This window comes from Mesoplodon bidens (assembly GCF_964165515.1).
Source record: "Mesoplodon bidens genome assembly, chromosome: 12".
NCBI lineage: Eukaryota > Metazoa > Chordata > Mammalia > Artiodactyla > Ziphiidae > Mesoplodon > Mesoplodon bidens.
This window is the reverse complement of record NC_138168.1, coordinates 51,763,109-51,786,390: the sequence shown is the minus strand read 5'-3', so window position 1 is coordinate 51,786,390 and position 23,282 is coordinate 51,763,109. Positions and strand designations below refer to the sequence as shown.

General features: G+C 40.1%; 1 protein-coding gene across 2 annotated transcripts in view; it reads right to left on the bottom strand.

The window, feature by feature from the left end:
- Positions 1 to 3,438: 3,438 nt before the first annotated feature.
- SLC35F1 (solute carrier family 35 member F1) overlaps positions 3,439 to 23,282 on the bottom strand; it is a 411,291-nt gene continuing 391,447 nt past the window's right edge. For both annotated transcript variants that reach the window (XM_081251574.1, XM_081251575.1), the window contains exon 8: positions 3,439 to 6,718. In XM_081251574.1, the coding sequence (XP_081107700.1) occupies positions 6,494 to 6,718 (225 nt within the window). In that variant the 3' untranslated portion in view covers positions 3,439 to 6,493. The remainder of the gene's footprint in view (positions 6,719 to 23,282) is intronic.

Below are 23,282 nucleotides of genomic sequence, written 5' to 3'. Positions count from 1 at the left end.
TTATTGGAGTATAAGTGCTTTACAGTGGTGTGTTAGTTTCTGCTTTATAACAAAGTGAATCAGTTATACATATACATATATCCCCATATCCCCTTCCTCTTGAGCCTCCCTCCCACCCTCCCAGCCCACCCCTCTAGGTGGACACAAAGCTCTGAGCTGATCTCCCTGTGCTATGCGGCTGCTTCCCACTAGCTATCTGTTTTACATTTGGTAGTGTATATATGTCCATGCCACTCTCTCACTTTGTCCCAGCTTACCCTTCCCCCTCCCCGTGTCTTCAAGTCCATTCAATGAGACTGTTTTGATTATTCCAGTGAATAGCCCATTTCCTCCCTCTTTAATAATTTCATTTAGAAAAGTAGTCATTTTAAGAACAAGCAGATTTTCTTAACTGCTTTTCTAGTTTACTGTGAAATTGGCAAGTGGCCAACCATCTGTGAAACTGCAATTATTACTACTACTTAAAATTTATCAAACCTCTTCAGGTACTATGGAAGTAATTCTCCTCACCTACAAAGACAAGGGCAAGAAAGGCAGGAATGAGACCCAACATTGCACAAAAGAAGGTATCACCCCATGTTTCAACCTTTTAGCCCCAAATCCCAGAAATGGCATTTGTGGACACTGTTGGGGGAAATGTCAGGTGCAGAAGGCTTTTGACCCACCGCCATGAGGCATGTGCTCTTCAGCACCTGGGGATCTACTTCCTCCCATGAGGAATTCATGCATGCACACATTTATCTGTCACTCAGCATTTCTTGAAATGGATGGGTGTGTTGCCCTCGAGTGTAATTTACTTCTGAATAATTCCAGCAATACTGCTTCCTTTAGCCTCACGTTTCTCTCTTGCTCTTTTACTTTTTTACACATTTAGCAATGACACAGTGGTGAAGATGTTCGAGATGTTACCACTGGAACTTCTCTCACTTCACCACCCCTGACCACAGACGTTTGGGAGGAGGAAGCATGAACATTAAGGTGAGAACCTAGACCAGGGCTGCCCCCCAGGAGTGGAGAATCCAATAGCAACCTCACCACTGCGGGCAGGTGGTCATCTTGATGTTTTAACTCAGACAGTGACATCTAGCGGCCCAAAGACATAGCTATCCACAGTGCTGCCAAGTTCCCGGGGTCGGGGATGTACTGGTGTAATGCCTCTTAAAGCCAGTGTGACCACACAGCCAGGTTTGCCTGCAACAGACTGGGTCTGTGGACCTGTTGTCCAGGCATAATTACTGAGTGCCTGCTTGATGGATTGGATAATGAATTACACAGCCTATTTACTGCCTGATTGTAGCACTCTCATCTATTTGGTGACATAACACATTCTCAGCCAGTGCGATCACTGTGGGGTAATGAGTTCAGGAAGATTACTCCCCGTTGTGTAAAAAGTAATATTTATCTTTATCCATCCTGAAATTATCCTTCAAGCATTATGGGATGGTTCCCAGCTCTAACACTGAGGCCTAGTGAACAAGCTCACTTTCATGCTTTTATAGATTTAGTCATATTACACCAGGCCTTTGTCTATCCAGATGGAAGCCCCTAATTTTAGTCTATTCCCAGGGTCCTCCTCCCTCTGATCATTAGTTTTCCCTGTTAATCAGGTTGCAGTGTCGTTTGGAGGCGACTTGCCTGGCTGTCTAAAAAGTGACACACAATGCCTTGTCCTTTCAGGCACTAATGAAAGGCCATCTGGTAGGTGTGGGGCTTTCCAGCTGTATTATAATTTTTTTTGAATTAAACATTTTTGACCACATAGAGAATAACGGACAGAGGCTGAGTAGGTGGCCCAGAATGAGTCCTCTGTTTATGTTCGCAGAAAGAAAAAAGAAAAAGAAATTTTAAAAATCAAAGAAAAAAGGAAGAGGAGAAAGAAAAAAGATCAGTGTACATAATTAAGAAGCAATGTTATGCATTCAAAAACACTATTTGCAAGTGAAAAAAGAACTTCACTTTGTTGTTTTTTATCCCAGGGTCAACCTGAAGGAATAGACTAACATTTTAAGGGTTTGTTAAAAAATTCAAGGGTGGTTTAATTGGACCTCGTGATGCCTTTCTTTCCAAGAACAGGAATTTTACAGAAAAAAGTACTTAGTTGTAGAAGGAAAAGGGGAATATTTTGTAATAGAATATCTTAGCCTTGTACTTTGTATTTCTGATTTAGAAGTTAGATTCCATTAAAAAAAGATGTATGAGAGCCTTCCATGAGCAAGGTGTTTCGTGGGGCCTGAAAATAGATCAGCTGGATTTGATTTCAGTCCCTATTATTGCAGATATTCAATTTGTTTTCCTATGGAACACCAAGATAACACAGTACTTACAGCTCACTTGCTGAATTTTACTTGTTTCTCTTTTTCTTCATGCTAATGATCACAAAAACCATTAAAGTACTGCCTTAGTTTCCCTTTGCAAGAACTTCCAAGCATTTAGGAAACCCAATTCTTTCTCTTAAGAAAATGATAATTCACTGGGAAGACAGACTAAACATGACATATATGTTTATTAGGTGTACTATGTGGACCCCAATAATTTAGAATTGTTGGACACTTAGACACAGACTGAGTTGAAGTTCAACTGTACTTCATCTTTTATCAAAGGGTTTACTAAATAAAAATAAACAATACTTTAGAGAAAGAGTTACATTTCTCGAGGAAAAAACTTTTTTTAAACTGAATCACGCTGTTTAAACAAATTATTTATGTGAGGTGCAGTACTGTCCTACTTATAAAAGCAGATCGCAACGGATCTCTACTTAAGAACCCTGTATAAAGGCTGTGTGCCACTGCTCCTATTTTTCCTTGAAAAATGACTGTTTTTCTTTTAAGATTTTAAATATATAACTCGGACGCACAGTCTTTTTAGCTCATTTAATTTTTGAGGTCTGATTATGAACATAAATGACAAGAACATGTAAATTTATATACAATTGTTTCTCGGTACTTAAAATTACTGGGTGACTGCAGTTAGTGGAGAAGTGACCATGACAAGATGCTGTGTAAGTTCAGAGCAGAAACACAGTCTTGCTTTATAAATGTTAATGCTCTTTCTTTGTGTCTGGCATTGTGCCGAGGGCAGCTTACACAAAACTTTCTTCTTTATGAGAAATTGTTTCTTGGGGGTAAATTTATAATTGTCCTACATGTGTTTTAAATGTGGGCTTAGAGGTTGTAGCCCCAGAGCCTCCTTAAGTACCTAGATAAATAATTAATTTTGCAAATTACAAATGTGTTTAATTTGGCTTTTCGAAGCTACAGCTCTGAGACCAACTGTACCCTTCCTAATTTGGAAATATTTTCTTTCTGGTTTTTATTTTGACATGTACCCTGCTATCTACTTTCGTTGCTATTTCTAGCATCCCACAGGAGCTGCTTCCCTGGTTGTCATAGTGCAGACAAACACTCAAGAAAACCAAGAACTCTGTGCTTTCATAAAGCATTTATTTTTATTTGAAAACATTATACAGGCATTACATTGCCACAGCCAGTCCATAGGGGAGCATGCAAATATCAAAAATGGAGAGTTTGTTCAACTTATCGGTGTCAATTTCCTTTTTGGTTCATATTTTCCATTTGCAGTGTCTGGATTAGTGTGCTTTGTTATGTGGCTTGACAGTAGAATCCTACCCATGGGGTAAAATCTGTACTGGTAGCTAGCTGGGGATTACTAAATGGTTACAAATCAAAAACAAACCCAAAGCAAACAATACTACACGCTTGTCAAAAGGTTAATAGCACAAGTTAGCAATACCTAAACTAAACATTGAAACATTTTCATGGGACACAGTGGTGCAAATTTTTCCATTGCTTGTTCTACCTGGTTGTGTATTTCAGAGTTCGGAGCTGTGGGAAAGTGTGACCAAGGCGAGCACTATCCCCAGTGCAAGTTGTCATTGAGTAAGTGAGGACCACCACTTAGGAGAGCTAAGGTTTGCTTACCCAACCAAATTCTAGACAAGTTGCTAAAGTCTCATTTGTGGAGGAGAGAGTGGTTGGTGGTGGATTGAAAAGCTGAAATTTTTGCTGGTGTCTACTGAGGTTATGAAATTTCAGAAACTCAAACAGCTAGAGTTTATGATGTCCTACCCCCATTTCCCACCCCACTCCCAAAGGATCGATGTTTTTACACGGAAAAAGAGTTTGTTTCTTGCTTTTTTCTTTTTTCCCCGAAGGGTCAATCTGGAACTCCTGATCTCAAGACAATTCGGTACGTTATCAGCCTTTCTAAATGGAGAAGAACCAACACAGTGAGCTAACCCAGTGACATGAAAATCTCGTGTACAAGGACATTGGATGGTAAAGGGTATACAGTGAGTTCACCTTAACATTCACACTTGGTTTCCATACAGTGGAGTCAATTAAAATATCCTAGAAAATAATTCAGATGGCAACTTGTAGCCATCCACTGATTTGCAAACCCTTTTGAAATTTAAATTTGAAAAAAATTCCCAGTCCACTGAGTCGACTTGGAAATACTTTCATCCACTTATTTCTCATAAGACTTTACTAAGGGTCTACAAATTAGTGTCATAAAAATGAATAAAAAAGACTAAAACATTTGGCTTAAAATAAATACTAAAAATGCAATAAATCAAGCAAATTATGCAAACCAAAGGAATGTAAACACAAAAATAAAACCACAGTCTTTAAAGGTCTTCAGATCTGAATGGACAAAATATTCAGAGAAAGGTATTTAATTGGTTTAAAAGGTAGCAGAGAGCAAACATTGGCAAAGTTCTTTTAACTTGATAGCGCTTTAATGGTGATTTTTTTTCACTGAAAATAAAACATGTTTCTAAGGGGATTGAACAGAGATGAGCATAAAATCTGCATGTCAGAAAAGATAGTTTGTCTGCTCCAACTCCAAGGGCAGGACTACCTGTCCTAGGGTAGAGGGCAGGCAGAAGTGTCACATGGGTGCTGGCGGACAGCATGGGATGCTTCTGCAAGCCATATTTAGGCCTTGTTCAGGCTACTATGGAAATCCTGACTAAGCTGCAATCTGTTCTCTACTTTACAGAGACCCCACTGATGTTTTGCTTTGCTTGCTTAAGATGTATTGATTTGAATTGCCCCAAACATTTATTTTCCCTTTACAAACGCTGTAACTCTATCGAGGATCTTTTTCAATCGTATTGAAGCCAGCCAAAGGTAAAGACTATTGCACGTACTGACATGTAGAATCTATTGTAAATCATAGAGGTTTGTGGTGTTTCTTGATTTTCTGTGTTTGAAGAAAGGGCTATTTTAAGGGCAACAAAATTAGACTAGTGACATACCCCTCAAAGCCTTATCAGGACCCTGTAATATTCTCTGTATCCATAAGAATGTTGTGTGATATATTCCACTATTGAATGGGTGCCAAATATGACCACAATGCCAGACTTTTTCATTGGTGGCATTTTTACCACTACAAAATGGCGAGATCAATCAAACTATCGTCAGAGACTGTTCCACATCAGCACCCTGACTTTGTTGGGAGGCCAAACAACCAATGACACTCCACAATAAAGGTAATTTCCCATGCTGGTGTATTTCAAAAAAGGTGTCACACAAGAGGGCAGAGGCCCATGGCTTTTTCCAATGCCTTGATTGATTTCCATATTATCACTAAAGAGATCTAGGGGGAAAAAGGAAAACCAAATATATTTTTTGACGAGGGAACATAGGGAGGAGCAGAAAGATGAAAAAAAAAATGTATTGCCCTAAGCACAAATAATATTATTTCTGGGGTTTCCCATAAGCCACAGAAACGGAACTTTCCTTATCCTGTTATTACAGGGACTTGATTAGCGGAATCATGTGGCACAACAGAAAGGCAATGGCCTGGAGTAATCAGAGATTGAAATATAAAAAGGCTAAAATGTTTGTTTTATATCTATTCCTAGAATAGAGAATTATATGGTCAGTTGCCACTCCCCACAAGGGTCACAGCACAAAATACATATTGAGCAGGCAATCCAACAGGTAACAGAGGAAACTGCGAGCCCCCAGGTCCCTAGGATAAGGAAGTGTCATAGGGTGGAGCTCCTGTGGCATGCAGCACTCAGAGACTGTGCACAAAAATAAAGTGTGATTCTTAAAAAGTGACTCGCCATAGAAAAGTGGGATTGATGTTAACTACATGTGAGTGGGTCTGGTGAGAGTTCCCATCAGGAGTACAAAACCTCCTCCTGGAAGTCGGTGTAGTAACAGTAACCGTAATAATACAAACATGAATACTTGCTTTTGATTCAAACATTTTCACAGTAATTAATGCAGGGGGCTTGTGACCCGGATACACACTAGCTAGGCATCTCCCCAGGTCAGGTGGATCACAGCCTGTGTCTCCAGGGATGTTTAGCTTATGCCTTTTACAGGCTTTCAGATTCGCTACCTTGCAGTCCACCTGTGTAAACCGCACCTAATAAATACCTTTCTCTATGTACAAAACAGAGATGACGGGCGGACACACGGCCGCAGAGGTGTCCTCAGTGGGCTGGGAGGGTGTCGTCCTAGGCCACACGAACGTGGGGCTCGTCTTCAGTCTCCTGGCCCAGGCTGGTGTAGGTGACTGAAGGCTCCACCTGAGCTGTGGCTGGTAAGTCCACGACGGGTCCCGAAGGATTGCGGAACTGCTTGTAAACGCGGGGGTCCTGGGCTATGTATGTGGAGGTGGAGGAGTACAGCACCAGGCCGAGGAGGATGGTGAAGAAAGACAGGAGATACAGTCCTGAAAACTAAACGACACAACAGCCAAGTCACTTAGCAGCCAGAGCAGAAGCACTTACCCACGGGTGAGGCACAGAGACGGGAGCACAGCCGTGGCAGGCAGCTCGATGCGTCGGCCGAGGATCTTGACGGAAGGTGAATGTTCTCTTCTACCTTGTCGTGGTCTTACTGATTCTCCTTATCTTGTTTCTTGACTCTGTGCCTAACACAGAGGAACACTCAGCTAATTGTCCCTAAAGCACCCATCTGAGTACCTGATGTGAGAGGGAGTTAGTTAATCACGAATTAAAATACAAGTTAAAAGCAAATACTCTCCAATATCACTCAACAAAGAGTTGGTTGTTTGTGACTTCATTAAACACGGAAGAAATAGAGATATTCCACTTAAGGTTGTAATGAAGCCATAAACACTGAGTCCCTCACTGACACGGCTGCATCAGGCACTTTTGTTTCACCTTAATCCAATTCAGACACTGTCTTCTGAGTAGGAATTGTTATTGACTTTGGTAACTGTCTTTGCAAGATTAGATTATCCGTGGATAGAAAGAAGTAGTATAACATTTCATTCTTGCTCCATTAATCTAAAAACAAAACCAAATAGAGATGGATATATAGCGTTCTGTTCCTAAACTACTGCTCGACAACTCAGAGCTTTGTGGTGAAAAAAAAGAAAATATTGGTGTATACAACTTCCCTGAGAATTTACATATGTTTTTGAAAAAAACTACACCTTCTGGGCCTTCTTGAGTAGTTATTCTGGAATTACTTGAGTAGTTAGTGGGGGAGAGGGAGGTAACAGCATGAGTGTTGCCATTTCTCTTGTTTCATTCATTCATTCACTCCTTCATTCAACCAATAGTTTTCTTCTATGTCTTCTCTGTATCAAATTTTGAACTATGTGCTGGGGAAAGAGAAATGAAAACATATGGTCCTTACCATCAAGGACTTAATAGTCTCAGTGAAGAAACAGAGGTACAGATAGATTAAAACAATGCAATGCACTTATGGCCTACCAACTCCCATTGTAGTTGACAGCTGTTGTCCCACCTTGACTACATCTTGCATCCATTGGGAAAAAAGGATCAATTTGATTTTCCTATTTTATTTTTTATGCTCATACTGTAAAAGAACTAAAAACTGGTAAAAAAAAAAAAGATAAAAATTAATTGGAAGCTGGAAGAAAGGAAAACAGGAAAAGGAAACAGAGAGTCTATAAAGTTAAGTTGCAATGTTATAAGAAAGAGTTAAAAGGTGGCTATAATGCTCAATAATAGGAAAGGTGGTTTTGAAAATGGCACTTAGAAAAAATATTCCTGTGGTTAAAAATTCCTGCTATGATGTTTTGTTTTGTTTTTTACCTCTCTGTCTCTCTCTCTCTTTAGCAGCAGCAAGGTAGTTAAGACTAAGGATCACTTTCTGATTTTCTACAGCACTCCTCACTCTGTCCTATAAGTCCTTTATCCTTCACACTCATATGATAATACTTTCTCAGATGGATTTGTATACTAGACTCAGCTTGTAACAGCTTCACTTAATTAGCTTGATTAATTCAGTTTTTCCCAGTGAGAATAATTTTTTTCTTTATGAATTTGTTTGTAAAAACAAAATGGTAGCAAAAGAAGACCACTAACTCAGGACTGCTGTATATGATCTCAGAAAACTTATTTACCCCCAAATTTGCTTCCTGAAGTTCTACATTCAAGAGCTTCATCCTTTACCTGAAACTTTGGCAAATGAAATGAGTTTGTTCCTAACATTAGCAACATTTAAATATTTTGTTAATGACTCTCATTTTCAAAAATCCCCTCATGCACCTCCAGTTTCCAGTGAGAGCTTTTCAGGTCTTGGGTGTGAGGCCGCCCCTGTTGCAGCAGATGAAGGCCGAGAGATTAAGAATGGGGCTCTGAGATTAGAACTGCATTATAACCACAAACAGGATTCAAATCTAGCCCCACTCCTCTCTGGCTGTCATTGTGGACAACTTTTTTCAAGGTCCAAGTTTCCTTATCAGTATAGTGGGGATAATAATTGTACCTACTCTCTATAGAGTTGTTATAAAGATAAAATTAGGTAAAGCATGTGAAGCACTCATCCTACTGCCTACCTTGCAGTGAGTGTTCAACCTACATTGGCTCCATTGTTATTATTATTACAGCACTATCTTATCATCAATGACCTTACATATAAGACTGTTACAATACTCTTATATAATCATTGATGAAATTGCCTTTCTCCTATAGTCCTTTGACTACAGGACTGTGTCGTTCTTGACCAGTGTCAAGTGCAGAGCCTGGCATAATGTAGGCATCTACTAAGTGTTATTTGCTCTTTGTTTACATTTTGAATGAATTAATGAATTTAATTAAAGTTTCGTACTAAAGAAAGAAACCATAACAAAGTCAGCCTGTACCCATAGTGTATTTCAAATGTTTTAGCTTTCAACTCAATCCAACGTCATCTCTCATACATAAAATGCTAAACAAAGACTCCTTGAATGGGAAGTCATAGCACTGATCCTTAATCATTGACTCCAAAAGTCATCTTCAAACCTGTGATCAGTTAGAGGAGAGTGATAAGACAGTGAACTGGGAGGATTAATGCAGAAGGCAAGAGTCTGGGTAGAAGATTGTAGGCTGCTGACCAGAGGACTGGCAGAGGAAGTTTCATAAACTTGGGGTGGACAGGATTTGGCAACTGAAATAATGTGGAGACAGGAATACAGGGTATGAGAAGGATTTGAATTCTTCTCAATTTCTAATTTTGGCTCCTATATTCTGACTTGATCAATATGACATTAGCCATTTTTTGTAAAGCTAATGCCTTTGCCAATGTAGAAAATAATACCTGAATCAATCATTTTTGGGGCATGGAACTATCAAGTTGAGTGATAAAACCACTACAAAGTGTCTTCCTGGGACACAGCTTTAGAATGACAACACATACCTTACTTACAATGCATTTCCATTTAATCATACAGAATTCACTCTAAAATTGTTCAAAGTACAGACAGAATGGAATTTTATATGACAGAGGCATCTTGGAAGTCACCCAAGGGGTTTTATTAATAGTCAGTAGAGAAAGTTTTCATTTAACGCACAAACCCAAAATGGGAGCAGTAACGCAAGCATTAGATTAATCTGGAGAAATACTGAATGTTAAAAGTAATTACAGAAAGGCTTTGTATTTTAAAAAGTAAGAAAAAGTTTCATTTTTCTCCTCTTTATAGATTGACAAGAAAAAAGAAAATTTAACAGGGGTAACTAATTGGATGACCCTCAGTTCTGGAGGTTGCACTTATCCTGATAGGGCAATTGTTTAAAAAAACCAATCAATCAAACAAAAATTCTGTATATTTTAGGCTGCTTAGTTTGTTTACTGCAAAGAAATACTCATGCCTAGTTCTTGGAAAGCCATCTCCCAGTGACAGATATGGTGAGTTTCAGGTAGAGGTTTGCTGCCTCCCTTTAAGAATACAGGCCACTGTCTGAAGTGTACGCCGTGGTCCTCACCACAGTCAACTGTAGCCCATCAGAAGATGCTGTGTGTTCGATGCTGCACTTTTGCCTGCATTTTATCTGACTTGTAATTTTGAGAAGCTGAAAAAGGATACACCCTTTCTCACACCACACTGCACACACTACTGACTTTTCTCTAGCCTTTTTCCATCTTGACGGGTCTCACTGCTAGCAAGGATCAGAAAGCAGGTGTTGTACATAAGGAGAATGTCTGCGTGTTGCTTAAAGTGATCTGACTGGGACACGAGCCATTATTCAGAATGGGGTGGCTTGGAAGACTGATGATAAATCTGCACCAAGCTCTTTAACCTCCAACTAGGGATGAAACCTAGCTCTTAGCCAGCTGGCATCTCCATATAATTACTAGTTAGCTAATGGGACATTCAGCACACCAGTTAGGGACAGACCAAATTTTCATTTTAGTTTTGGTATTAAACATCTAATTTGAGTTTTAATAAACGAATGAATTTAATGGGCCTTAATCTATACAAGTAGAAAACCACATGGTTTGAAAGCCATTTTAAAGTATATTTATAAATATATCAACTATACTATGTGAGGAAGAGGGCAGTTTTTAAGGGAGGTATTCTTTTTTGGGTTGACTAAAAGATGGTAGGGGTAAGCAGAGGAGAACGTGGGCAACCACAGAGAGGCGTGAGGTAGGGCATGAAGTGACTGTGGGTTAAAGCTCTATTTTCACTGAACGTATGTTACCAACTGCCTCTACATGGAGGGCCTGGTTTTTCCTTCTTTCCCGGAGAGTGCACGTTAAAAGAGGGCTTTTATGTTGTATGCCTCTGTGTAACATGGCTTTTACAAGGTTCCTGATGTTAGAGTGGTTGTTTGTGCTCAGTGACTCCACTTGGGTCTATTAGTGACCAGAACTAATTTTGATTTAATAGGTAATGAAATGTTAAAAGATTCTCTTAGTTCTTAAAGAGAGATGTATGGCAGTTCTGTCACCAAAAAAAAAAAAACGAAGGTTCGTTGGAATCAGAAACTATGTCGCTTGTGAGAGGTGGAAGAAAGACATGGAAAAGAGCAGTTGGTGGGTTTCCTAGGAAAGTGGGGTTCAGGGGAATGAGACTTGGGTAAAGCTCCTGAAGTTATCTGAGAAGAAGGGGAGATTTAGATTTAAATCCAATTTAGGTCTAACTTGGAGAGCTGAGGAAGCTCAGAGAAAATACAATTTGAAGAAGGGAGAAAACAAGGTCAAATTAGAAAGAAGAAAGATACAGGCAAAGCAAATTTCTCAATAGCTAGGAGGAAAGAGGACTGAAAAACTTGGAGAGCCCCCTTCCCCCATATAATTCTTTTCTAAATTTACCCAGCACGTATTTTTCTGTCTCTCTCTTTTAGTGTGCGCGCACACACACACACATACACACACACACACATCTATGAGCCACTACTGCTGAGCTGATAGGATCCGCCTTCTGAACTTTTCTTGAGAGAAGCTGAGTAGCCTGAAAGAACACCACCCCTGAAGGCTTCTCATGTATAGCAGGTGAGCAAAGGAGTTGAAACTGGTCTCTCAACTGCATAAGGAAGCTTCTCAGAAATGAATTCAAGGATATTTCTAATTTGCCTTAGACATGGCTTTTGACGTGGAAGTATTTCACATATACAAAGGACATGTGGCCACAATAATGATTTCCTTTCTAGTTCTTATTTAAGTTTATTCTTTTAAACAGACACAGATGTAATCAAACCTTTCCACATTTTAAACTCTTTAGCAGAAAACATCTAAGGTAGAGTCTGGGAATCTACAAATTTAGCAGTTGCTTCAGAAGTCAATGCAATCATGGGTAAGTAGAACCATGAAAGCAGTGACTGGTCATTCCCAAGGTTATATGCACAGGCTGGTAAAGGTGAGGTTCAAGAGCTGCTGGGAAGAATTTCCATGTAGAGAGATTGGCCTGGCAATTTCAGCAGCAAGTTATGCCTGGGAAAAATTAGACTTTTAATTAAATTTGGGAAACTGTCCTGAATACTCTGCAGTGTAAAACAAAGTGTCTTCTCCCCTATACTACCACACTCCATGATATAAAATGCACATATAAAGCCAAATCAACTGGCACATCTAACCAAGATTTCTAGACTAAAAGGAATAAATAAGCCCAATTCTGTTTCAAACAGAATCAGATTACACAGTTTGGAGATCTTAGGTACCAGGATAATTTAAAGACACATCAGTGACAAAGTTAAGCAAAATACCAATTAAAAGAATGAATCATGGGACATTCCTGGTGGCGAAGTGGTTAAGAATCCACCTGCCAATGCAGGGGACACGGGTTCAAGCCCTGGTCCAGGAAGATCCCACATGCCGCAGAGCAGCTAAGCCCGGGTGCCACAACTACTGAGCCTGAGCTCTAGAGCCCGCATGCCACAACTACTGAGCCCAGGAGCCACAACTACTGAAGTCCACATGCCTAGAGCCCATGCTCCGCAACGAGAGAAGCCACAGCAATGAGAAGCCCTAGCACTGCAATGAAGAGTATCCCCCGCTCACCGCAACTAGAGAAAGCCCATGCACAGCGATGAAGACCCAACACAGCCAAAAATAAATTAATTAATTTAAAAAAAGAATCAGTCCATTAATTCTTCAAAAAAAAAAGAATGAATCATAATTAAAGATAATGCTGCCATCGTGGAGTTTTTAAGTCCAAAAATTATGGGTAGGTAAAATTGGATTTTGTAACTAAAAGGGGAGCCCAAGGTCTCTTGGGTCCCCACTTGATACGTGGGTTGAAAGATGGACCCTGTGGATCACAGCCAATCTGCTGAGTGTCCTGGGCCGGGAGGGAGAGGACAGCTCACCAATGAAAACACGTCTCTCAGCAGCCGTGTGAGTATAAGAGGGCTGTGGACCACACCTTGAACCTGGGAGTGGAATGGTGGGGAGAAGAAGACCAGAGGAAGCTGGTCATTGCTGGGCAGGCTGTCAGCTGTGACCTGGGTGGGATCCTGTGACAAAAGGCTCTGCCTGGTCCTGATCTACTGCTGCTGAATCTGAGTCAATTGCTATTCAGGGCAAGGAAACTAGACAGATCTGGCTCCACAGAAACACCAACATAAACAAGTTGGTACTTGACCTCCTAATTCTGGCTCTGCACTAACCTAACAAGATCATTTTTATTACTATTAAGGGCATTAAAAATGCAAAAGTTCTGCTTCTGAGTTTACTGAACTGGAAGTAAATTCCCCTCAGAGGCCCGAGCTTTTTCAAATTCTTTGGACCTGCCTCATTATTGCTTTATCTCCTAGTTTTGTCTCCTCTTATTTCTCTTTCTTCTCTTTTTTCTTCATTCTTTTTTGTTTTTAAGGAAATAAAAAAGGGCTAAATTTCTCTGATTAAATATTGCAATATTTCTTTTTTCTAAGTCATAGCATGGAAAATACCAAATGTGGGCATGGCACACAATCTATCAACAGACACTGAAATTGGTTGTTTTTAGGGACTAAGAATACTGACCTCCACGCCTCCTTCCACATTCTTTCTCCAATTAGGAGAGAGGAAATAATCCCAAATTCATGCTAATCTAATTGAGACAGAAAATAAATCAATGAGTACCTTAGTCAAAATGCCAAATGGTCTCTCTATCCATATCAGAAAACCAAGATATCACTAAGATTAAAAAACTTGGGAAACAACTTATCCTCCAAATATCATATTGTTAAGGAGAGAAGCAGCAACCAGGGCCCTTGCCTCTCCGTGGCCTGACTCTGTCACTCGGGGCAAGGCTACGTCCTCCTTGCAATCTGAGTTCAGTTTATGAGGCCTTCTGTTTGGTTTGCAAAACCAATTCATTTGGCAGTATATTATGTGCAGCCAATCACATCTAAGGCCAATAAGGGTTCTTTTACAGGCAAATATCTTCCCCTGTGGGTAATTTCACACATGAGTACAGCAACAAGGAGCTAAAAATGGATTCCTGCCACTATCTTTTATATGACAAACAGACATTTTCACTTGGTTTGATGAATTGTTAGAAATCCTCGTTCATGCAGATTTCTATTCTCTGAAGTCCAGCAGAAGACCTTCATAGCCAAGCCGGAGGTGGAATAAAAGGGGGCTTGTCTGTGGGAATGTTTAATTACAGGCTCACTTACAACAAAGGCCATTCGATGGCTCACATATGTCTCCTTCCCACGACTCGTTCTTATTATCACTAGTCAAGAAAGGATCACATTTGTGTGTGAGGTACACCAAGCAGTGGCCTTCACTCTCATGTTTGGACTCTTGCATCACATGAGGTCTATTTTCTCTCTACACAACACAGGGGTATACACTGGGCTGGAGTGATTTTGCAAGGGACTGAATTTTAAAGCAGGTGAAAGACCTTAATTTATGGAAGTGATAGTATTGCAGCTCAATACACCTCAAAGGACATCTGTTCCTTACAGTGGAATCAAGAGATGGAAACGGGAGTGGCACCATTCACTTTTTCCTAGTGATCCACTGGTGAAATTTTGCTTCCTATCACTGCAACCTTATGCTCTGCTGATCTAAAAGTCTTAGTTCCGGGCTTCCCTGGTGGCACAGTGGTTGAGAGTCCGCCTGCCGATGCAGGGGACACGGGTTCGTGTCCCGGTCCAGGAAGATCCCACATGCCGCAGAGCGGCTGGGCCCGTGAGCCATGGCCACTGAGCCTGCACGTCCGGAGCCTGTGCTCCGCAACGGGAGAGGCCATGGCAGTGAGAGGTCCGCGTACCGCAAAAAAATAAAATAAAAAATAAAAGTCTTAGTTCCAAAGGGAGGAACATTTTCACCAGGAGACACACAATGATTACACTGAACTGAAAGTTAAGATTGGCACCCAGCCACTTTGGGCTCCTCATGCTTCTCAATGAACAAAGAAGGGAGTTCTTGTCACTGTGCTGGGGTGGTTGGCCTCGGTTACCAAGGGGAAATTGGGCTGCTACTTCATGATGGAGGTAAGAGTACGTCTGGATTACAGATCTCCTAGGCATCTCTTTGTATTACCATGGCCTGTGATTGAAGTCAGTGGAAACGTTCAACAACCCAATCCAGGCAGGACTAATAATGGCTCGGACTCTTTAGGAATGAAGGCTGGGTCACCCCACCAGGTAAAGAACTACGTGGTTGGCCGAGGTACTCGCTGACGACAAGTGGAGTAGAGAACGGGTACTGGAAGAAGGGAGTTATAAGTACCAGCTACAGCAGCATGACCAGTTACAGAAATGAGGACTGTAATTGTCACGAGTATTTACTCCTTATTTTGTTATTAATATGGTTGTCAGTGTGTGTGTATAAAATATCTTTGTTTTCTCCCTTCTCTTATCCCCTTATCAGATAAGATGTATTGATTTTACACCATAGTATTTAAGTTACAGGACATCAAGAAGAAGAGTGAACATCCCCCGAGATGTTTGCATCCTTTTCTAGGGAAAAGGTTAGTGTGTTTTCAGTTGTGTGCAGGCTAGTTGTATCATGTTGGGCAAAAGTACCATCTTGTTATTGCCTTTATTTTGAGATTAAGTATGATTTAAGGAGATGTGTATATGGGTGCCAGGTTGAGAAGAGGTAGACCTGTGACAGTTAATTTTATGTGTCAGCTTGGCTAAGTCATTGTGCCTAGATATTTGGTCAAACATCAGTCTGGAGGTTGCTGTGAAGATAACTTTTAGATGAAATTAACATTTAACTCAGTGGACTCTGAGTAAAGCAGATTACCCTCCATAATGTGGATGGGCTTCATTCAATCAGTTGATGGTCTTAAGAGAAAAAGACTGAGGTCCCCGAGGAAGAAGAAATTCTGCCTTTGGACTCAAGCTGCAACACCAATTCTTCCCTGGGACTCCAGCCTGCCAGGCTGCCCTCCAGATTCCAAGCTTGCCAGCCTCTACAATCACATGTGACACTTCCTTAAAATAAATCCATCTCTCTATCTCTCTAGCTCTAGATTGGAAGATGGATAGATAGGACTATGTAGAGATAGAGATAAAGATAGATACACACACACACACACCCTATTGGTTCTATTTCTCTGGATAACCCTGACTATTAACAACACAAAAATCTGTTATATTAAAGGGCTAGATGCTTACATAAACTTTCATAACAATTTCTCTCCATGGCAAGTTTTAGAAATGGAGTGTTTAATGATATTTTCCAGGCAATATCAAGTGGTGGTTCACAGTACAAGCTCTAGAGTCAGAATGCTGGGGTTTGCATACCTGTTTGCCACCTCTTGGACAAGTTCCTTACTTCTCTATACCTCTGGTCACGCATCAGTTAACAAAGGATAATAATAGTACCTGCCATATGGGACTGTTGTGAGCATTAAATGAAATGCATGTTTGGTGCAGTTCTTGGCACATAGTAAATGTTCAATAAATGTCAGCTATATTGTTATCTTTATATCACAAGAAGTAAATGCTAAAGCAAACATAGATATAAAAAACCTTCCTCAATAGCCCTCTCTGAAAACTTCAGCATAAATCAAGTTGAACTGAAAATGCATTTATAGAATTGGCAACTTAAAAGAAGAGACAATCAATCCATCTGGAGAGGAAGGCTTTTTTGGCAATGCAAATAATAACCCCCTGGCTTATAGGCTCAGTGTCTGGACATATTTATCTTGAGTTTTCTTACAATGATAATTATATAAGTCCTCATAAATTCCTATTCTGCTTTACCTTGTTTATTAATTTTGAGCAACTGCTCCCCATTGACATAAATCACGTTTGAGCAGCCCTAAGTATATGTAAGTTTAGCAATTAATTTTGCTTCCTCATTGTGCTAAGCTTTAAAATTGACCCCAAAGTACATTCACATCCTAATCCCTGGAACCTGTGAATGTTGGTTACCCTATTTGGAAAAAGGGTCTTTGCAGATGTGGTTAAGGAGTTTGAGATGACAGATTATCCTGGGTGCTATGGACTGAATTGTGTACCCCTCCCCAACAAATTTGTATATTGAAGCCATGACCCCCAATGTATCTGTACTTAGAGATGGGGCCTCCATTAAGGTAATTAAAGTTAAAGGAGGTGCTAAAGGTGGATTAGTGTCCTTATGAGAAGAGATCAGAGAGCTCTCTCTCCCACCGCCCTGTGCTCCCCCTCATGTGTACACACGGAGGAAAGGCCATGCGAAGATGTGAGAAGGCAGTTGTCTGCAAGCCAGGAAGAGAGCCCTCACCAGAAACTGAACCCTGCTGGACTCTGATCTGGGACTTCCAGCCTTCAAATGTGTGACAAATTTCTGTTGTCCAAGCCACCCAGCTTATGGTATTTTGTTACGGTGGCCAGAGCAGACTAATACATCTGGGTTATTCAGGTGGGCCCGAAATGCAGTCACATGTATCTTACAAGAGGCAGCAGAGGAAGATTTCAGACTCGCAGAGAAGAAGGGGATGTGAAGACAGAGAAGAGAGATTTGCAGATGCTGGCCTTAAAGACTGGAGTGATAGAGCCACAGGCCAAGGAGTGCTGGCAGCAACAAAAGCTGGAAGAAAGAACAGATTCTCTAGAGCCTAGAGCCTCCAGTTGGAACATGGCTCTGCTGAACCTTAGTCTTGGCCCAGTGAAACTGATTTCGAACTTCTGACCCCAGAACTGTGAGAGAATAAATGTCTTTGTTTCAAGCCACCAAAGTTTGTGGTAATCTGTTACAGCAGCCCTATGAAACTAATAGACTCAGTAACTATTGGTAATAGACTCAGCAACTAATAGCTCAGTAATTATTCATTTAATAACTGAGCTTAACCATGATCTGAGACCCTAAATATCACCCTAAATATCATATCCATCCCTTCAAAAAATGCTTACCGAGTTCCTATTATGTATCATGTGCTGGGGATACGGTGACAAAGAAAATGGATATAACTCTGTTCCCAGTTTCCAGTCTATCGTGGGAGACCGACTAAAACTAACTTGAAGAACTTAATCTGTAATATGACTTTGGGAAAGACTGGTGTTGTTGCAAAAACTCCTCTATCTCCTGGTCTCCCCCCTTCCGCTTTGGAACAGTTTTCTCAGCATTTATCTGAGATGCTATCTCCCAGGCTTGAAGTCCTAAGAATGTCGAATAAAATATAACTCTCAACTTTTAGGTGGTGCATATTTTTCAGTCAATAGAGCCATAGGACATAGGCATTCAGGAAAGTTGTCAGGCCCTTAGAGGTCAGCAGGGATCTAAATTTTGCTCAAAATGCAGTGAGAAAGAAGTTAGTAAAGGGTATTCAGAAGAAGAGAACATAATCTGATTGGTGTTTTAAAAGGATCACCCCAGCTGCTGGTGGGTGATTAACTGTAGAGACTGTCAACTAAAAAAAAACCAATGCACCACCTAAAAGTTGAGAATTATGTTTCTTTGGCGGACAAAACTGAGCACTTAAACCCAGGATGCAGCCTCTCAGACAGCTCTGAGGGACGGCTCTGAAGAGCTAAGGGAAGAGCCAGGATATAGAGTTTTTGCAACAAAGACCAGGTAGTTGGAACATCAAAAGATTACTATTAATTACAGAAAACAGACATCTCAAGTTAAGGAATTTAGCACTTTTCTGTGTATGGAAAGATGCAAGAGTCTGGGCTCACTGAAATCATTCCTTTGATGTGCACCTCAGCTATCTGGGGCCAGTGTCCTGTACTTTCTCGCCCTGGGTCTCCTCAGAGTGCACCGTGGGGGGTGGCTGCAGTGGCTGACTTCTAGGTACATCCTGTTTCTATCCTGAGTCCCGTGGCTGTAATGTGATGCCTGCGATGTGATGCAACATCCTTTGTTTTCGGATAGGGCAGGGAACATTGTTTGATTGACAAGAGGAATAAGTGGAAGCAGAAAGACCAAGAGACTACTGAAATGGTCTAAGTGAGAGACGGTTGTATTCTGAACCAAGATGATGGCAGTAGAAACAGAAGGGGATCTATTTTGTCGGAGGATGGATAGGATTTGCTGATGGAGTAAACGTGGGGAGTGAAGAAGAGAGAAATTAAGAATCTCAGTTACTGAAGCTGACTGTTCTGAGAGTATGTGATTCTCTTCTAAGCATTTCTCATGGTGCGTTTATTGTCCTATTGTCACATACCATCTTTTTAACGGAGAGGATTTACTCTTAACACCTTCTATAGCACTAGCATTCACTGCGTGGTGTCGTAGGTATAATTCCTGCCAATTGGTCTCCTTTCTCGCAACCTGAGAAGTGTTCTAAGATGAGAACCATATTTTGGAAGGTACATTTCATAACAATTCTAAATTAAGATTGATAACCTTAGATAGCAAACAAAGCTGTGGTCTACTTCCTCCAAAGTATTTTCATGCGTATCATCTCATTTCATTTTCAGAAAACCAGTCCCTCAGAGAAGCATGAAGCGCCGTGATGAACGACTTGGAACTGAGGAGATGGGAGGTGTGGGCAGGTCTAATAGAGAACTTAGGGCTTGTCTTGTAGTGACAGCTGACACAGCACCCAGAGGTTCCACCCAATTCTCTTCCCATCTCCTAAATGCTTGGTTAACTGCATTGCAGCCTAACTCTTTTTGTTTCTTCCATTCCCTATATTCAAGCTTCTAGGGCAATCCATATCTCTTATTGTACAGGGATGGGTGGGGCTCAACTTTATTTAACTCAACATATCTTGGAACAACTTTAATGGATTGTTGATGAATTTGGAAGCTGTTCTTTCTCAATTCATAGAAATGCACAATCATCAAGAAATATTATCCCGGCTGCAGGAGGGGGAAACCCCTTGACAAAATGAAAAATGAACTCTCCTGCAACCATATTGGAATTCCTCATTTCCTTCTGTCACATGCACCTGCTGGTGGCAAGAGAGACAGAAAAATGAAATAAATGGGTGAGTAATTTATTGTAAAGACTATCTTGATGTGGCAGCTGTCAAGGAAGAAATCATATTATGGTTTCAATGGCTAATAAATTTTTTTTCTAAATAAGAAGTCTGGTCCTGTAGACTGAAAAAAAATGCACTACCTAAAAGTTAAGAATTATGTTTTATTTGGAGAACTTCCTGAGGACTTAAGCCCAGGAGACAAGTTCTCAGACAGCTATAAAAGGGAGTATTCCTAAGAGGTAAGGGAGGAGCCAGGATATACAGGAGTTTTGCAAAAACAAACTAGGTAGTTAAACATCAAAAGATTTCTGCTAATTAAAGAAAAAACAAACATCTCAAGTTAATGAATTTAGTGCTTTTCTAGTATGGGAAGATGCAAGAATCTGGACTCATGGAAATCATTCCTTTGATATGCACCTTAACTATCTAGGGTCAGCATCCTGTTTTTCTCCATCCTGAATCCCCTCAGGGTGCACAGTCTTGGCTGAACTGGCTGATGGCCTGATGGCTGCAACATCCTTTGTTTACTGGTAAGGCCGGTGACTCTCTTCATCCACAGAAGGTGATAAGTAGCTGCCACCTTCTTAAATAGCCCTCGACACTCACTTTTTAATTCCAGAATATCACTGAGAAGTATTGGCAGTAGGCCCAGAATATTTGGTTATTCCATTGTAAAATCTTACATCATTATTACTTTTCCCCAGAATTGTATAATACTTGAAATCCATGAAGTGCTATAAAAAATATGACAGACATTCAACACTGTTCATTTTTTTTCTTTGTACCTATTACTAAAAATTAAATTATCTAATGTCTTAGGACTTGCAAAAAATGTGAATTTTGGGTTATGTTACTATTATACAAACACATATTTAAAAATAAAAATCTAGAGGTTTCCCCTAAATTTGACATCCATGAACTGATATACCCATCTATATGTCTCTATATGTCTCTCTCAGTATATAGTTTTGAGGGAGATGGTGAGAAGTCACTAAGCTGTAAGGACATCTGTCACTTGGAAATGACCATCTTTATTGCCAAATTAACCTGTGCATATATACAATGGTTTTCTCCCAACACGTGATTCTGGGAAAGTTAATTGGATAATATTATTGTTATTATCTGATTTTTTTTTTTCTTTTGGGCACACAATATGCAGAAAATCAGTTTAGGATGTGCTCCCTGTCTCCAGATGGCTTTGCTTCATCCTTCTCTGTAAGCTATGGCTTTAATATCCATCTTAGCTCAGGACTGTTGTTTTGCATTGGCACCCCACTCATTCCTTTGCGTAAAATGAAAACAATTTAACCAATAAACTGAAGACATTTCACTGTATTGTATGCATGCCACAGACATCCTTATAACAAAACTAACAGATGCGGCCTTAGATGCCACCAAGAACTCAAATAGGAGGCGGATACTCCACTTATTCTAAAACTGTGTAGAAATGATTACAATCAGCTTTGAAAACAAGTCCACACACTTGAAGTGCAAAAAAATCTGTAGCATTTTGTGTAGAGCTTCCAGCAGCTTTGTTAATGATACACTCTGCAGAGGAAATGGTTGTTTCCTGGTGCTGAAGATTAGGGAAAAGTTTGCAAGGACAATTATAGTCCACATCAGGGGTCAGTAAACTAACAAATCTGGCAGCTGCCTGGTTTTGTAAATAAAGTTTTATTGGAAGACAGCCATGTCCATGGCAGAGTTGAGTGGCCGTAAAGACTATCTGGCCTGCAAACCTGAAATATCTAGTCTGATCTTTTACAGAACTGTTTGTGGACCCCTGTGGATGTAGATACATCAACAAATACAGATATAGATACAGAAATACAGTATGTGATAATGACATTTCACAATTTTACTGTGGGATGACTTATAAATAATAAATCTGAATATTAGATATTATTTTTTCTGTAAATAGAATAAATTTCTTAGCAAATTTTCAACGTTGATGTGAGTTCCATTCTTCCTGTCTCCCATGACAATGTATACAGTTATTATGGCATTGAACTGGTTTCTAATACCCATGTTCCCTTGAGATGTTCCCTAAGCAATCCATCAATTCAAAGAATGCTATTGTGGGATCTAAATTTTTAACTTTTCAGCAGGTTTCGTCAACTTGAGATGTAAAGAGTCCATATCAATCAAAAGCTTTTTGCATCTTATGTGAAAATTCCTTGATAACATTCAGCTTAGAAAACTGAAGTTTAACCTTTAAAGTTTCTTGTAGAAATAAGCGTTTCATTGAATAAATAATTGCTGAACAACTACCATGCCAGGCCCTGTACCAGATATCAGGGATCCAGCAGAGAGGGAGACATGCCTGGCCCCTGTCGTCTTGAGCTTAGTACTTACTTCTTACATAAGGTCTGTCCTTTCATTTAAAGCTGAGACTGGGTAGTGCACAAAGGCAACACCAACATAATCCCTAACTGCTGAGACTTCCAGAGCAATGGGAAATAGCTCCACTCCTGCACGAATATGCCTGGTTCTATGGAGCACCAAGAAGGAACTGGATGTAATACTGGTAGCCAAAATTTACGTTCAAGTTGCATTGAGTTAGATTGCTAAATGTGAGGCCCCGCAGAATGGTTTACAATGTATTTATTTAAAAATAGAACCACATCCCAAAATATATTTAAATGAGGAAGAAACTAAGCATATGACTAAGTTGGTGCTTAGCAATGTAATGAGTGAAGAGTTTTAGTTATGTAAAAAGAATGAGGAAAACAAACACAGAGAAACCCTTTAATTTTTTGTCCATGTTTGTCAATTAAAACCAAGAATAAACCACTTAGAAACTTCTAATCAGAGTCTCATTGCAATTTTGTCCCATTTTTCAATGGCAGAGATTCGTATTTAGATTTCCTTTTTATTTGAGGGGATTGCTAGCCTAATGTATTTCTGAACTGAAAATAAATTTTTTTATGATTATAAAAATAACAAATGTTCATATAGTGTTTCAGCAATACATAATTTATCCAATACTTTTAAGTGAAGAACATGAAATATAAGCGCTCAAGATTCTACCATCCTTGATAATGGCGCTATTTATTGAGTGTTCACTGTGCCAGCTACAGTAGGTGATTTACACACACTATTTCATTACTATAAGGACCCCTAATGCTACCAGTTATACAGTATCCACTATTGTGACCCCCATTTTGCTGATGGGGAAACTAAGGTTGAGAGAAATTAAGTAACTTTTGCCCCTGGTAGCATCAGGGGTTCTTGTATAGAATTCA